The sequence below is a fragment of the Salmo trutta genome, chromosome 9 (assembly GCF_901001165.1).
Source record: "Salmo trutta chromosome 9, fSalTru1.1, whole genome shotgun sequence".
Lineage (NCBI taxonomy): Eukaryota > Metazoa > Chordata > Actinopteri > Salmoniformes > Salmonidae > Salmo > Salmo trutta.
Genome location: NC_042965.1, coordinates 8,276,881 through 8,293,270, shown reverse-complemented (window position 1 = coordinate 8,293,270; position 16,390 = coordinate 8,276,881). Strand labels below are relative to the sequence as shown.

General features: G+C 42.3%; 2 protein-coding genes across 3 annotated transcripts in view; both read left to right on the top strand.

Annotated features, from left to right (window-relative positions):
- LOC115199788 (snRNA-activating protein complex subunit 4) overlaps positions 1-4,907 on the top strand; it is a 31,367-nt gene extending 26,460 nt beyond the window's left edge. Inside the window, exons 22-26 of one of the 2 annotated variants that reach the window (XM_029762222.1) lie at positions 568-624; positions 777-816; positions 1,325-3,147; positions 3,243-3,386; positions 4,583-4,907. In XM_029762222.1, the coding sequence (XP_029618082.1) occupies positions 568-624; positions 777-816; positions 1,325-3,147; positions 3,243-3,362 (2,040 nt within the window). In that variant the 3' untranslated portion in view covers positions 3,363-3,386; positions 4,583-4,907. Of the gene's footprint in view, positions 1-567; positions 625-776; positions 817-1,324; positions 3,148-3,242; positions 4,548-4,582 lie in introns of those variants that run through there. The other variant, XM_029762221.1, reaches the window with a different exon arrangement.
- Positions 4,908-7,568: 2,661 nt separating this feature from the next.
- Positions 7,569-12,546, top strand: LOC115199787 (caspase recruitment domain-containing protein 9). The gene is made up of 11 exons (XM_029762220.1): positions 7,569-7,887; positions 8,125-8,262; positions 8,605-8,930; positions 9,091-9,261; positions 9,660-9,812; positions 10,154-10,279; positions 10,607-10,795; positions 11,181-11,226; positions 11,411-11,517; positions 11,724-11,785; positions 11,950-12,546. The coding sequence occupies exons 1-11, from the start codon at positions 7,716-7,718 to the stop codon at positions 12,047-12,049; spliced, it is 1,590 nt and encodes a 529-aa protein (XP_029618080.1). The 5' UTR covers positions 7,569-7,715; the 3' UTR covers positions 12,050-12,546.
- Positions 12,547-16,390: the final 3,844 nt, after the last annotated feature.

The following is a 16,390-nucleotide window of genomic DNA, read 5'->3' as shown; positions in this document are numbered from 1 at the left end:
AGCATGCCAGGGCGGATTGCAGATGTCTTGAAAAAGAAGGGTCAACACTGCAAATATTGACTCTTTGCATCAACTTCATGTAATTGTCAATAAAAGCCTTTGGCACTTATGAAATGCTTGTAATTATACTTCAGTATTCCATAGTAACATCTGACAAAAATATCTAAAGACACTGAAGCAGCAAACTTTGGAAATTAATATTTGTGTCATTCTCAAAACTTTTGGCCACGACTGTACACTGTATTTCTAATCAATTTGATGTTATTTTAATGGACAAAAAAATGTGCTTATCTCTCAAAAACAAGGACATTTCTAAGTGACCCCAACTCTTGAAAGGTAGTGTACAGGAAAGATTGAACACGTTTTACAAATGTTCTTTATTGGCATATCAAGAGCACATGACTAGTTATTACGGTACACAATTAATGCATCATAACATCAGCCCAGAATATCTGAAAAAGGTTAACTGATTAAAGTACCATGTTTTGAATCCATCCAGCCGATCCTGATAGTATGACCAATTTATATTATGCATTGCTCATTTTCCAATGTTGTGATCTGAAACAGGTCCTCCGTTTAGATGCAGAAGGCTGTAAGCAGATCATTAAAATGCGTAACAACCAAGTGAGTATAATTTACTACGCTATAAACAAAAAGTGATCCTGCTTTACAACCTTCATACGGTTTTACATTTTTGCATCTAAAGTCATTTCTACTTAGAATTAATTAGAACTGGGCTTATTGTAACAATTCTGATGTCAATTTATCTGTTTCAGGCTGTACTCACGGGAAACAAATCTTTGGAAGCGAAACAGGGTAACATTATATTTGTATATGGCCTTGAATATGTCATACCCTGTGAAAGTGACGGCCACTTCCGCTGTACTTCCGTATCGTTTACCATGCTGTTTTGAATTGGCTTTGGGATTTTGTCATGAAATTCATCTTAACGCTGTCAGTTAAGATATAAAATGATGTGTGTTTGTAGAGGAATTTACTTCTACCAGATGCCTTTTATGAAGTTCTGTGCTTGAAGACCAGTACGCTACGTCTTTGGGTATTGAAGACCATAAAAAAATTTTTTAAAAATACAAATGTTTAAAAACTACAAGGCTGAGGGGCAGTCACTTCCTGGTTACTTTCAGTGTATTTTTACTACCCAAAATCACTTATACATTAGCTAAGAGGCTCAGTACTCAGATCAGTGATGGTCAACTGGTCACAGTATTTTATATATATTGTTTTTAAATACATCTATTCATCGATATTACATTTATAATGTGAGTTTAATGTAAATACCCCTGTTTTTATTTACTTTTTCTAGCTTCATTGAAAAACCCAAAGCAACGCCATGGTCCCAGAACAGTGGCCAGTATGCTAAACCAGAAGGGAAACGAGCAGCAGAACAGTAAGCAGCAGAACAGTCAACTTGTGATGATGATCCCTCAGACCTTTGTCATTGCACCGCCTGTAGTACAGTCCATCCCACATCCTGCGGTCCCCTCCACTCCAACTTCCAGACAACAACTCATGCTTTCCACACTTACCCAACTCAGACCCTCTACCCCCACCCAACTCAGACCCTCTACCCCCAGCCGACCTATACTCTCTACCCCCAGCCTACTCATACCCTCCACACCCGGTCAACCTGTACTCTCTACCCCCAGCCTACCCATACCCTCCACACCCGGTCAACCTGTACTCTCTACCCCCAGCCTACCCATACCCTCCACACCTGGTCAACTTGTACTCTCTACCCCCAGCCTACCCATACCCTCCACACCCGGTCAACCTGTACTCTCGACCCCCAGCCTACCCATACCCTCCACACCTGGTCAACTTATACCCTCGACCCCCAACCGACCTATACTCCCTGCTCCCCTTTCCCTTTCCATCCAATCCTCAACTACAATAGACCGGGTGAATGAGGAGGCTAATGAGAATCATTCAGGAAAGAAACGCAATCGTAAACCTACTGAGAAAGCACAGGCCCTCAAGGATGCTGCGATAGCTAAAAAGTCAGTGGAAGAGTCGCCCAAACGCAAGAAAGCCCGTACCAAAGAGAGCCTAGTTGTCCAGCCTAACGTGGTTGTGTCCCCTCCACAAACTGCCTGGGTCCTGACGCCCATTGGACTTGTGCCAATCAGTGGCATTGGCATCCAGATGACACCTCAGAATCTACCACGAAATGCTCTTGCACCTGCTTGTCCATCTCCTATTATTATCAACCAGCAAGTCCCTCTAACACTAAATGCTGCTGCAACACAAGCCTCTCCCAATATGACCTATGTCTGCCCATCTCCCTCTACCCCTAAAGACCCATCTGCCCTCATGGTATCTCCTGCTTCATCCGTAGCACAGGGAACTGCCTCCCCATCTGTGTTAACCTCTCTCTCCACCTCCATTACCATCACAAGCAACACTGCTCTAAGAATGACCAACCCAGTGAAACGCATGAGAATATCTAACCCAGTCATGCAGACTGTGGCAACCACTTGTCCTCAGCTCAATGCAGTTTCACCTGTTCCCATGAACACGGTCATCTCGGCTCCCATCAGACCACAGACTGGCCGTCCACAGGCTTCAGTCCTCAACGTCCCTCCAGGCTCCCTTCCAGCCTCATTCCCTCAGGGAGCCCTCCGAATTGTGCAGCTTAACCACCCTAAAAGTGTCCCTCCACCCCGCAATCCGGAGCTAATGCAGTTTGATCCCAACCTGATGTTCATGGAGGACCCGGCACAAGTGAGAGAGTGGTTGAGCGGCAAACGAGGAGTTTCTCTTCCGGATTTGGACGTCACTCTGCCCTACCTACCCCCCTTTGTCAGCAGTCTTAATACCCTATCGGGCCTCCTGAAATGTAAAAAGACGTTGGCAGTTCGTGCAATGCAGCTCCTGCCCCCAGAGGAGAAAGAGAACCAGGAAGAGCAGAAGCAGGTAGCTGCAGTGCGGAGCTTTGTGGCAGAGCGCTTCAGCCATAACCCAGGCTACCTGCTCCTGAAGGCTCGCTTCTTGTCCTGTTTCACCATGCCTGCTCTTTTGGCTACTATCAATCCGGTGAAACTCTCCAAGTCCCCCACCCCGGACCACGGTGATGTGGAGGAGGAACCTTTCAGGAACCGGCCAGTGGCGCAGACAACAACACTCCAGGTGAGTTCAGTCTCAAGCCATGTGTTCGTAAACACTGCCATGCTGTCCTCCTCCTTTCACTGAACCGCTTAGCTTGTGTTATGATCTTTTCTCAGGCTCCTCTGCTAAGCACTGACGGAAAAGGACCTCCTGCCACCTTCTTCTCTGGAATCACCACAAGAAATAAAAGTCGCTACCTCAACACGGACAGAGTAAATGGAGTCGTTTTGGAATGACGTGTGGTTTTACGGGTTAACCAGGTTTTGTGTTTGAAAGTTCTTGCCAATTTTGTTGTGATGTCACTGTCATAGAAAGCAATGTTACTGGAATTGATAGCAGTGGATAGATGTGTTCTATTTCCCTCAATACGGAATAGTTCAGACGAATTTTAAGCTGTTGAATTTGCACTAAACCAGTGGTCACCAACCTGTTCTGAATTAAGATCACTTTGAGTCAAAATGCAAGCCGATCTACTGCTCATATTTTAAATAAACATGACTTAAAAAAATGTAAGCCTATGTAACATTAACCAGTTAAAAACAGTTCTGTAGCCATGAAGTTAGTGCAGTAGGCTATAGGCCCCAATACATTATCACTGCATATTTGTTCTGTTCAAATTGCCCTGGCAATGTCCTTCTCAGACCAGTTTGAAAATAAATATATCTATCACACACAACATTTGGTATAGCATCACACTGGTAATAGATCATTTGTTTTATTACTTGTGAGACACAGCTGAGTGAGCATAATTTGCCTTTATTTTTTTACTGGACTGATGGCTTGCATCTGATGGTCAATCTGAGGAGAAGGAGCAGCTCTGAGGCTTCCTCTCACCCGACTCGCCATCCCTCCGCTCTCCCGCCCTCTGCTGAGAAAAGGGGACACAGTCTTCCAGCTGATGGCAAAAGTCAAGTTGCACTGCATTATTTCTGCCTCGTGCACAAATTAATGTTGTTACTCCTATAACCAGAGAAAGTGAAATATTCCTCAATATTAAAGACAAGCGGCTAATAATAAGCTTATCGGAATGCTTTTCTATACTCATTCATTGCAGCGTGATTGGAAGTAGGGGGAACGTGCATTCTATGATGGCTTATAAAAGTGTTGACAGGGCTGAATAACTTAAACATGAACTTAGAAAAACAGCAGCTCTTTGCTGTATTTGTTGAGTCTCTCGAGTCATGGTTTTTAATTCTGACAGTATCAACTTTGCTGTGAGTTCAAGGCTTCTTTTTACAGTCTAAGGCACAAGGACACTGCAGACATGGTGATCTATCTGATTGGTTAGTGGCAGGCCTATAGGTTCACTTGATTTGCTCTACCTTCACACACGAAATGTATAAAAATGGGAAAACAGTCTTCCCTGTGCTAGGGCTGCTGAATCAAGTGCACCTACTGCCAACAGTGCAAAAAAAAAAAAATAGCATGGCTTAGTTTTTTTTCCGTTTTTTTACAGAAATGGTTGGTGATCAACTAGGAATGCCTTGGAGATCGACCGGTTGGTGACCACTGCACTAAACTAATGGTTCATATTTGTACTTGTTTTTGTTCATAATTGAATTTTTCTTATACATATTGTGAAAAGAGAGAGTTATGTTGACTTGTACATATTTTGTAATAAATCATTCTACTTGTTTAAAAATAAATGTCTGGATGGATCTTCAGAGCACTTGGCTCAAGTTGACCCTCAACAATTTATTTGCAGATCACAGTTTATATACCCATTTTCATGGTCCGTAATATACTGAACAAAAATAAAAGCAACATGCAAAAATGTCAAAGATTTTACTGAGTTACAGTTCATATAAGGAAATGGGGTGAATTTATTAGGCCCTAATCTATGTATTTCACATGACTAGGAATACAGATATGTTGGTCACAGATACCTTTCAAAGAAAGTAGGGGCGTGGATCAGAAAACCAGTCAGTATCTGGTGTGACCACCACTTGCCTCATGCAGTGCGACACATCTCTTTTGCCTAGAGTTGATCAGGCTGTTGATTGTGGAATGTTGTCCCACTCCTCTAAAATTGTTATGCCAAGTTGCTGGATATTGACGGGAATTGAAACACGCTGTCATACACGTCGATCTAGAGCATCTCAAACATGCTCAGTGAGTGACATGTCTGGTAAGTATGCAGGCCATGGAAAAACTAGGACATTTTCAGCTTCCCGGAATTGTGTACAGATCCGTATGCCATGGGGCCGTGCATTGTCGTGAAACACGAGGTGATGGCGGCGGATGGATGGCATGACAATGGTCCTCAGGATATCTTTACGGTATCTGTATTTCAATTGCTATCGATAAAATGCAATTGTGTTTGATGTCCATAGCTTATGCCGGCCCATACCGTGACCCCACCTCCACCATGGGACAACCTGTTGAAAACGTTGACATCCGCAAACCACTCGCCCACGCGACACTATACACGTGGTCTGCGGTTGAGGCCGGTTGGACGTACTGCCAAATTCTCTAAAATGACGTTGGAGGTGGATTGTTGTTGAGAAATGAACATTCGATCCTCTGGCAACACCTCTGGTGGATATTCCTGCAGTCAGCATGCCAATTGCACACGCCTTCAAAACTTGAGACATCTGTGGCATTGTGTGACAAAACTGCACATTTTAGAGTGGCATTTTATTGTCCCCCAGCACAAGGTGCACTTGTGTAATGATCACGCGATTTAATCAGCTTCTTGATATGCCACACCTGTCAGGTGGATGGATTATCTTGGCAAAGCAGAAATGCTCACTAACAGGGATGTAAACACAACATTTGACAGAAATAAGATTTTTGTGCATATGGAACATATCTGGGATCTTTTATTTCAGCTCATGAAACATGGGCCAACAATTTACATGTTGCATTCATATTTTTGTTCAGTGTAGTAGAAATCTGCAAAAAATACTTTAAGCAATAAGGCCTGAACAGGTGTGGTATATATGGCCAATATACCACAGCTAAGGGCTGTTCTTGGGCACAATGCAACCCAAAGTACCTGGATGCAGCCCTTAGCCATGGTACTGAAGACAGGTTTGTGCCTTTCCAAATCATGTCCAACCAATTGAATTTACCACAGGTGGACTCCAATCAAGTTGTAGAAACATCTCAAGGATGATCAATGGAAACAGGATGCACCGGAGATACATTTCCAGTCTGAGTATTCAGACCCTTTGCTATGAGACTGGAAATGTATCTCCGGTGCATCCTGTTTCCATTGATCATCCTTGAGATGTTTCTACAACATGATTGGAGTCCACCTGTGGTAAATTCAATTGGTTGGACATGATTTGGAAAGGCACACACCTGTCTAAAGTACCATGGCTAAGGGCTGCATCCAGGTACTTTGCATTGCTGAGGATTATTTTTTATTTAATACATTTTTGAATAAGGCTGTAACGTAACAAAATGTGGAAAAAGTCAAGGGGTCTGAATACTTTCTGAAGGCACTGTATATTGGCCATATACCACAACCCCCCAAGGTGCCTTATTGCTATTATAAACTGGTTACCATTGTAATTAGACCAGTAAATAGTAATTGTTTGTCACACCCATGGTATATGGTCTGAAATAATACAGCATTCAGCCAATCAGCATTCAGGGCTCAAATCACCTGGTTTATAACACTCATTATAATCTGGCAGGTTGGTTTAATTGTGGTCAAAGTTTGGCCAGAAATGTCCTCAAAGGGGCACACCTCTCTGCCTGTGAACAAATGTTTTATTTATCCAGGATGCAAAAGTTTATTAGCCTAAAACGAACAATTGTGCGGTTTCATGAGCTAATAGTGATGCAAAATTCTGGTAACTTTCCCAAAAATCCTGGCTGAAATATTCCCGGGATCAGGAGGGAATAAGCAGGAAATCTGACATTCTCTAACCAGGATTTCTGGGAAAACCTGGGAATTTTGGGAAAGTTACTGGAATTCTGCAATCCTAGTTAATAAATGTATTAATATTATATTGTATGTGTGTATATAAAAACTAGTCAATACTCAATGTGGAACTTTTTTTGAATATTATTTGCAATGAAGAAAATCCATGATTTTACCTTAACTTTCAAAACTAGAGTAATTAAGTCGTTTTATCACCAGAACTGTTTTAGCAACAAACAAGATGAAAGAAAATTATTGAGCGAGTCAGTCAGTCATTGCCTCAAAGTCATTAAAGGAGAGGGTGAGTAACTGCAGATGTCCGTGCTACTGCCAATACTCTATCACTCTAATCACTCCATAATTCTGTGTTGGCTTATTAGGAAAAAGGAACATGCTGTATGTTGGTAGGTCGATTATTAACACCTTTTCAAGAAGTCACTACTGTTGTTACATTTTCCCTATTAAACATTTCTTGAAGAGTTTGTCTCAGCACAAATACTTGTGAAATGGGGGAAATGGAAAAACTGAAATAACTTCTACAAAAAAGGAACTTGACTTGCATCATAAAACAGCAGTTCCACTTAACAGTTCCACATTTGGATTGTAGCCACTTTAACAACTAGAGTTCGCACCAAGTTGATAAACCCTTAGTGAAGGAGTTATTAGACCAGCAGGGACCCAGAGACAATTTGGACTGACAGTCAGTGTGTCAGACATGGAGGATGAGGAGTGCTGGGTCCAGCTGGAGGAATACAGACTGCTGCTGATAAAGACCATTGAGCCGTCGCAAATCACTCCCTACCTGCGGCAGTGCAAGGTGCTAAACTGTGATGATGAGGAGCAGATATTCAATGACCCCAATCTGGTCGTCCGCCGACGTAAAGTAGGTAAGGCACTGTCTTCTATTTCAGGTTACTGAGAAAACGGTCAAGTGTTCCACTTTTTACTTTGAACTACAACAATTGAGTTGCATTCCAGGTCATCTTTATTGCAATTGCACTGCGCATCTCAGAAGATTGCTATATATAAGTTCAGCCATTGAGAGATGTGATAATCTGCCAAATAAAGATGACCTGAAATGCATGTCCATGCCTTACTTTTAAACCTCCGATTCATGCTCACAGGTGCACTATTGGATATTCTTCAAAGAACTGGACACAAAGGCTACGTGGCATTCCTCGAGAGTTTGGAGCTGGACTATCCTCAACTGTATCGCAAAATTACTGGCAAAGAACCTGCCCGGGTCTTCTCTATACTAGTTGGTGAGTAGCTATGAACCATCTGTCTGTAGAAAAGTTGTGTATTTTCCATTCAAGCTTTTATACATTTTTGTAAGTTATGAGTTAAATGTATTGCTCAGATCCTTCAGAGTGCCAATGTCTGACTGTGACAATGGATTTTACCGTAATATAACATCACAGGAGGTTGGTGGCACCTTAATTGGGGAGGACGGACTCGTGGTAATGGCTGGAGCGGAATGGTATCAAACACATGGTTTCCATGTGTTTGACATTCCATTTACTCCCTTCCAGCCATTATTATGATCTGTCCTCACTTCAGCAGCCTCCACTGCATAACATACTGTCCTCTCTCTGACATCATAGACACGGTGGGTGAGTCAGGACTGACTCAGTTCTTGATGAATGAGGTCACACGTCTGCAGAAGGGACTGCAGGAGGAACGCCGGCGCAGACAAGAGGCCGCTGCGGCTGTAGCCGCGCAGGAGGACGCTGTCCGCCAGCACCAGGTTAGGGAGAGGGAGCTGCGGAAGCAACAGGAGCGTGTGCGTCGTATGCGGGAAGAGAAGGACCGGCAGTGGGAGGAGGTACGCCACCTGAAGGATGAGAACTACAGCCTAATGCACAATGTTACCAAGCTGAGCGAAGAGAAGAACAGTGCCCTCATGTCCAACCGTGATCTGCAGCTGGAGGTGAGATGGTGGGGGGAGTGGGGGGGGGTACGAATGGTTAACATTTTCAGTATAAAAAGACCTCTGCAGTCATACATGTTGACACATTTTGTTAGAGAACAGCACAAACTCAATCAGCAACAGCGAATACAGTTTTTACGGGATTTTTATTGATCAATAGATAGAGAAGCTGAAGCACTGCCTGATGAACGCAGAGAGCGACTCGAAAATCAGAACTGTGAAACTGAAGAATGCCATGGAGCAGAGACCCAGTCAGGACAGGATGTTGCAGCTCCAGAGACACAATCATCTGCTCACAGCGCGCGTCCAGGAACTGGAGGCGTCTGCTCAGGTACCTTTAATCTCTCCTCAATCAGTTTCAGTGATCATTTCTCAACAAATGTTTGGATATGCAGTGAAATAAAAAGGACAATGCGCTGCACTGGACCCATTTTGGAATAACAACTAGGAGTGCCATTTGGTGTGCCGCAAGAAAAATGTATTTGCAAATAAAGTACATGTGATTTTTCAGATGCACAATTGTACCTTTTTCGCACTCCTGAGCCAAGTCGTGCTGAGCAGAGCAGAGCTGTACTGTGGTACTTGGTTACGCATCCACTATAGTTTGAGGGAACTCTGCTCAAAAGGACAACGTGAAAAGAAAATATCTGAATCTGCAACAGTACGATTCAGGCCGGTACAGTAGTGTGGTTGAGTAGTGTGACAGGATTCATCTTTATGTCCCAACAGGGGACAGCTCCAGCCCCCTTGGATCAAGAGAGGCTGAGCGCTGAAAGTCTAGAGGACTACAAGCAGCACTCTCAGGCTCAGCACCAGGAGCTGGTCGACAACATCTACACCCTGCGCAGAGATCTGCACGATGCTGAGGCACTGCGGAATAGGGTATACATCACAACCTGATATTTTTCCACAACAATGAGCACTGTTTAGGATTAGTTGTAGAGAAGACTACTGATTATATTAGCATTTTTTTAAATATAAATTATTCAACTGCTCTTTCAACACAGGTGCAGAATGTATAACACAAATCACATTATTTCCTCAGAATGCTGATCCTCAGCATCGGAATACATAAATGTCCTTATTTTTGTCATCTGCCCAAGCTTGTTCCTCATTCATTGGAATAGCTGCCTGTGTGTTAAATTGTGCAAGTTGGGTTTTCCCGTGATGGGGAAAGTTCTGTTGTTCTAATTGTAATAAGTAAGTTTGATTTATTCTTGCAGTACTTGGAGGCGAACGAGGTTCTTGACTTGAAATGCACAACATTGAAGAAGGATGCCAAAATGTATCGTGACCGATTGGAGGGTATCCTGAAACAGATGGATGAGGTTATCAGGGAGAGAGACAAGGTGAACATGCTATGATTCTAGAACTGTGTCATTCTACGACTTCACTGGCTTCGTGGCAAATCCTAACTTCCCCTTTCACTTAGTCATGCATTGATGTCAATGCATGACTAAGTGAAAATTCAAGTGAAGGCTAAGATTCGTCCCGTAGTGCTTCTTTTAATTTGATCCGAAAGAGTTTACTTCTGTTTGGTCAAAATGAAAGAATTGACTATCTGCGTGGTTGTGATCAGATGTTCATCCAACCACACTTGCCATCTGTTTCATATAAACCACTACAGCAAAGCAAACCAAAGCCCCTGTTTTGTCTTTCCTCTATTGTTGCGATAGGCCATCGCCTCTCGAGAGGAGTACCACCAGGAGAATTGCCGGAGCCTCCAGGATAAGGACCAGTACCGGAAACAGATTCGGGAGCTGGGTGAGCGCTGTGATGAGCTGCAGGTCCAGTTGTTCCGGACAGAGGGAGAGGTTATTGCACTACAGACCAGGCTTCACAGACACACCTGCTCCAAACATGATGTGAGAATGGGTTCCACCAACCGCTTTCATTTAGATCTGTTTTAATTCAAACCTAGAATATTACTGGATTCACTGAATTGCAAGCTTCTCAGATTCTCTCTCCATTAATTGTTTCCATAAAACGTTTTGGGAAAGGATAGCCTAGGATAGCCTTTTGATTTTGGAAACATATTTACATGAATTAACGTCTTTCAGTCTCAGACGTCAGACTTTGAGGATGTTTCCTTGGAGAAATTGTAAATGTAATTTGCTTCCTGATTTATAACAATGCGGTATTATTACTTTTGAAATCGGTGTTTCTGTTTAGGCAACTCATGTGTTTTCCTGTCTCTGCAACCCACTTTAGATTGAGTGTGCTTTTTTTCCCGTGTGTTCTCTTCCACAGAAAAGCCAGACCAGTGAGGAAGACTGCAAAGATAAATTAACCAAAGGCAAGAAATCCATGACAAGTGACAAATAACCATCACAACAACAAAAAAGATATTCAATAATGATCAGAAAAGTTCTAGTTGTTGTGCTCTGGCTAATCATGAGCTTAGTTTAAGATGTGATTTGACCGTGCTTTTTTGAAATCCTAGCATTCTATGTTAGCTTTTTAATTTTTTTTTATCACAGCAAGTAGTGTGGAGCTGCAAAGTCCGACATCAGGGGAGTATGTGTGCATTGCGTCGCAAGACAACCAGCTGTGTGCAGGAGGGCCCAGGGAGGAGAATATCTCAACAGTAAGTACCTTCAATTGTTTATCTCTTGACTAGTTGAGGTTTTCTTATTACCGTACATAGCAAACCACTTATCAGTAGTCGTGTCAACTGAAATCACTTCTCTCCATCTGGATGGAACACACGTCAAATTTTGTTTCAGTTTAAAAGGAAACCGATATGAAGTTAATGTGTATTGAAAATTTATTTTTCTTTGTTTCATGCGCCAGGAAAGAGTGGATGAGGTCTTAGGCTGCAGCAAGCCCAGATCGAGGTGTAACTACTACAGAAGGTTGGTTCATATGTTTCAGGGAACATTTGTTGAAATCTGTATTTTGTCATAAATTGTCTCCATAGGGGTTATGCATGGGAGTGATTTTGGTACGGTAACGAGGCTTGTTTTATGCTGCTTGTTCTTAGAATTTTTTAAATAATAATTTCATCCTTCAACAACAGGAAACGTGTCCTCAGGTCAAAGCCCACATGGAAGGAACACACACCTTGTCACCTAGACAACAGCAGTGGAAGTGGCAACACTGACTCGGATGGGATATGACTGAGAGAGGGGGAACAGAGGAGGGGCTGGGCGACATGGCAAGGACCTTCAGACACAGGCTAGTTTACATTCTTAAACAAAACATTTTTAATGATTAAATCAATTGAAATAATCATTTTGTTGTGAACGAATATGAATATGTTTAATCTTTGTATTTTTCCAATAATATTTTTATATTTTGAACCGTCATTGCATGATGAATGTGTTTCTGTACGCAAGTCACTTCTACCAGAGATGGTATCAAAACCTTCCTCTGATATTTTTGCTTGTATCTCTTCACGTGCATTTTAGAAGAAATGCAAAAGCAGAGGAAAGTGGGGATAATGAATGGCGAAGAAAAGTAAAGATACAATTTGTATAGAAATCTTTGATAAAGAGGCGTGGTACACACTTGCACTTTGTCCACAAAATGCAGACACTGTTTGGAATTTATGGACACAAAAAGTTACAATCTTTGCATATTGTGTCACGGAATAAAATGTTTTCACAAAATGTTACATGTTGCAAATGGAGCCCCCATAACTTGGAGCAGGGATGAGCAACTTTGATGGGGGTAGGGGCCACAAAAAAATCTGAACTCATCATGAGGGGCTGCAGTGGCTCGTGGGTCTGCGAACCCACATCCATACCCACACATGCAGTCAGAGCTGGCACTAGCCTTTTAGGGGCCCAAATATTTTTTTTTGCCCAATCCATTTTAGCGGTTAATTTCCTGCAATTCAACACATTTTGCTATGAGGTGGAGAGAAAATGTTGCAATTTTGTAACAAATTTTATTCAATTCTACTTATTTTGTCATTGGGCAGAGAGAAAAATTCTAACTCTCAATAGTAAGTTGAAACCCCGACTGAGTTCCAAATATATATATATATATATATACATACATACATACATACATACATACATACATACATACATACATACATACATACATACATACATACAGTTGAAGTCGGAAGTTTACATACACCTTAGCCAAATACATTTAAAGTCAATTCCTGACATTTAATCAGAGTAAAAAGTCCCTGTCTTAGGTCAGTTAGGATCACCACTTTATTTTAAGAATGTGAAATGTCAGAATAATAGTAGAGAGAATGATTTATTTCAACTTTTATTTCTTTCATCACATTCTCAGTGGGTCAGACATTTACATACACTCAATTAGTATTTGGTAGCATTGCCTTGAAATTGTTTAACTTGGGTCAAATGTTTCGGGTAGCCTTCCACAAGCTTTCCACAATAAGTTGGGTGAATTTTGGCCCATTCCTCCTGACAGAGCTGGTGTAACTGAGTCAGGTTTGTAGGCCTCCTTGCTCGCACACGCTTTTTCAGTTCTGCCCACACATTTTCTATGGGATTGAGGTCAGGGCTTTGTGATGGCCTCTCCAATACCTTGACTTTGTTGTCCTTAAGCCATTTTGCCACAACTTTGGAAGTATGCTTGGGGTCATTGTCCATTTGGAAGACCCATTTGCGACCAAGCTTTAACTTCCTGACTGATGTCTTGAGATGTTGCTTCAATATATCCATACACTTTTCCATTCCTCATGATGCCATCTATTTTGTGAAGTGTACCAGTCCCTCCTGCAGCAAAGCACCCCCACAACATGATGCTGCCACCCCCATGCTTCACGGTTAGGATGGTGTTCTTTGGTTTGCAAGCCTCCCCCTTTTTCCTCCAAACATAACGATGGTCATTATGGTCAAACAGTTCTATTTTTGTTTCATCAGACCAAAGGACATTTCCCCAAAAAGTACGAGTTTTGTCCCCATGTGCAGTTGCAAACCGTTGTCTGGCTTTTTTATGGCAGTTTTGGAGCAGTAGCTTCTCCCTTGCTGAGCGGCCTTTCAGGTTATGTCGATATAGGACTCGTTTTACTGTGGATATAGATACTTTTGTACCTGTTTCCTCCAGCATCTTCACAAGGTCCTTTGCTGTTGTTCTGGGATTGATTTGCACTTTTCGCACCAAAATATGTTCACCTCTTGGAAACAGAACACGTCTCCTTCCTGAGCATTATGACGGCTGCGTGGTCCCATGGTGTTTATACCTGCGTACTATTGTTTGTACAGATGAACGTGGTACCTTCAAGTGTGTGGAAATTGCTCCCAAGGATGAACCAGACTTGTGGAGGTCTACACATTTTTTTCTGAGGTCTTGGCTGATTTCTTTTCATTTTCCCATAATGTCATTGTTGGAAAATTACTTGTGTCATGCACAAAGTAGATGTCTTAACCGACTTGCCAAAACTATAGTTTGTTAACAAGAAATTTGTGGAGTGGTTGAAAAACAAGTTTTAATGACTCCAATCTAAGTGTGTGTAAACTTCCAACTTCAACTGTATATACCTGATATACCACGGATGTCAGCCAATAAGCATTCAGGGCTCGAACCAACCAGTTTATAAATATATATAGACAGTGCATTCAGAACGTATTCAGACCCCTTGACTTTTTCCACATGATTAAATAAATGTTTTTCCTCATCAATCTACACACAATACCCAATATTGACTAAACGTCAACAGCTTTTTTGTTTGTGGAAAATGTATAACAAGAGAACAGTATTCAGACCCTTTGCTATGAGACTCTAATTTTATCTCAGGTGCAGCCTATTTCCATTGATCATCCTTGAGATGTTTCTACAACTTCATTGGAGTCCACCTGTGTTAAATTAAATTGATTGGACATGATTTGGAAAGGCACACACCTGTCTATATAAGGTCCCACATTTGACAGTGCATGTCAGAGCAAAAACCAAGACATGATGTCGAAGGAATTGTAAGTAGATCTCCGAGACAGGATTGTGTCAAGGCGCAGATCTGGGGAAGGGCACAAAACAATTTATGCAGCATTGAAGGTCCCCTAGAACACAGTGGAGATGGGAGAACCTTCCAGAAGGACAACTATCTCTGCAACACTACCAATCAGGCCGTTATGGTAGAGTGGCCTGACAGAAGCCACTTTTCAGTAAAAGGCACATGACAGCCTGCAAGATTCTCTAGTCTGATAAAACCAAGATTGAACTCTTTGGCCTGAATGCAAAGTGTCACGTCTGGAGGAAACCTGGCACCATCCCAACGGTGAAGCATGGTGGTGGCAGCATCATGCTGTGGAAATGTTTTTCCACAGCAGGGACTGGGAGACTAGTAAGGATTGAGGGAAAGATGAACGGAGCAAAGTGCAGAGAGATCCTTGATGAAAACCTGCTCAGGACCTCAGACTGGGACGAAGTTTCCCCTTCCAACAGGACAACAGCCCTAAGTACACAGCCAAGACAACGCAGGAATGGCTCTGGGAGAAGTCTCTGAATGTTCTTGAGTGGCCCAGTCAGAGCCCGGACTTGAACCCGATCGAACATCTTTGGAGTGACCTGAAAATAGCTGTGCAGCGACACTCCCCATCCAACCTGACAGAGCTTGAGAGGATTTGCAGAGAGAAACTCTCAAAATACAGGTATGCCAAGCTTGTAGCGTCATACCCACGAAGACTCGAGGCTGTAATCGCTGCCAAAGGTGCTTCAACAAAGTACTATGTAAAGGTTCTGAATACTTATGTAAATATGATATTTCAGTTTTTTATTTTTAATACATTTGCAAAAATATTTAAAAAGCTGTTTTTGCTCTTTCATTATGGGGTTATTGTGTGTAGATTGACGAGGGGATTTTTTTTTCATCCATTTTAGAATAAGGTTGTAACGTAACAAAATGTGAAAAAAGTCAAGGGGTCTGAATAATTTCCGAAAAGACTGTATATACATAATATTATATGGTGTCATATTTTAAAATGTGTTTAACCTTTATTTAACTAGGCAAGTCAGTTAAGAACAAATTCTTATTTACAATGACGGCCTAACCCGGACAAACCCTAACCCGGACAACGCTGGGCCAATTGTGCGCCTCCCTATGGAACTCCCAATCACGGCCGATTATGATACCACCTGGAATCGAACCAGGGTCTGTAGTGACGCCTCTAGCACTGAGATCCACTGCCTCACATGCTGACCACACCGCTCGCATCGCGTGTGCGAGCGTTGCAAATTAAAGTTAAACATACATTTTATTCAATTATTACACCCACACTGTTCACGCATGCCAACGAGCGTCTGCATTGCCAAGGGCTAAAATAGAACAGCAACAGCAAGCTAGCTAAATAGTACAAATTAGCCAGCAACTGCAAGCTAGCTAGCTATATTGCCATAAATGTTCCATGCTTTTCGACCTGTCTCCAAATTAATATAATTGGTTCAGAGTTTGTTTCGATATTTCAACCTGCGCGTCGTGATCGCGTTTGGTGTGGGGAGACAAAATCAATTGGCGCACGATAGCGCACGTGCGAGAC

Bases quoted from the DNA above. Each gene is read 5' to 3' on its own strand.
- LOC115199787 (XM_029762220.1), top strand. From the start codon at position 7,716: ATGGAGGATGAGGAGTGCTGGGTCCAGCTGGAGGAATACAGACTGCTG. The intron at 10,796-11,180 runs GTGAGAATGGGT...TCTCTTCCACAG, and splicing joins ACACCTGCTCCAAACATGAT to AAAAGCCAGACCAGTGAGGA. The intron at 11,518-11,723 runs GTAAGTACCTTC...TTCATGCGCCAG, and splicing joins GGGAGGAGAATATCTCAACA to GAAAGAGTGGATGAGGTCTT.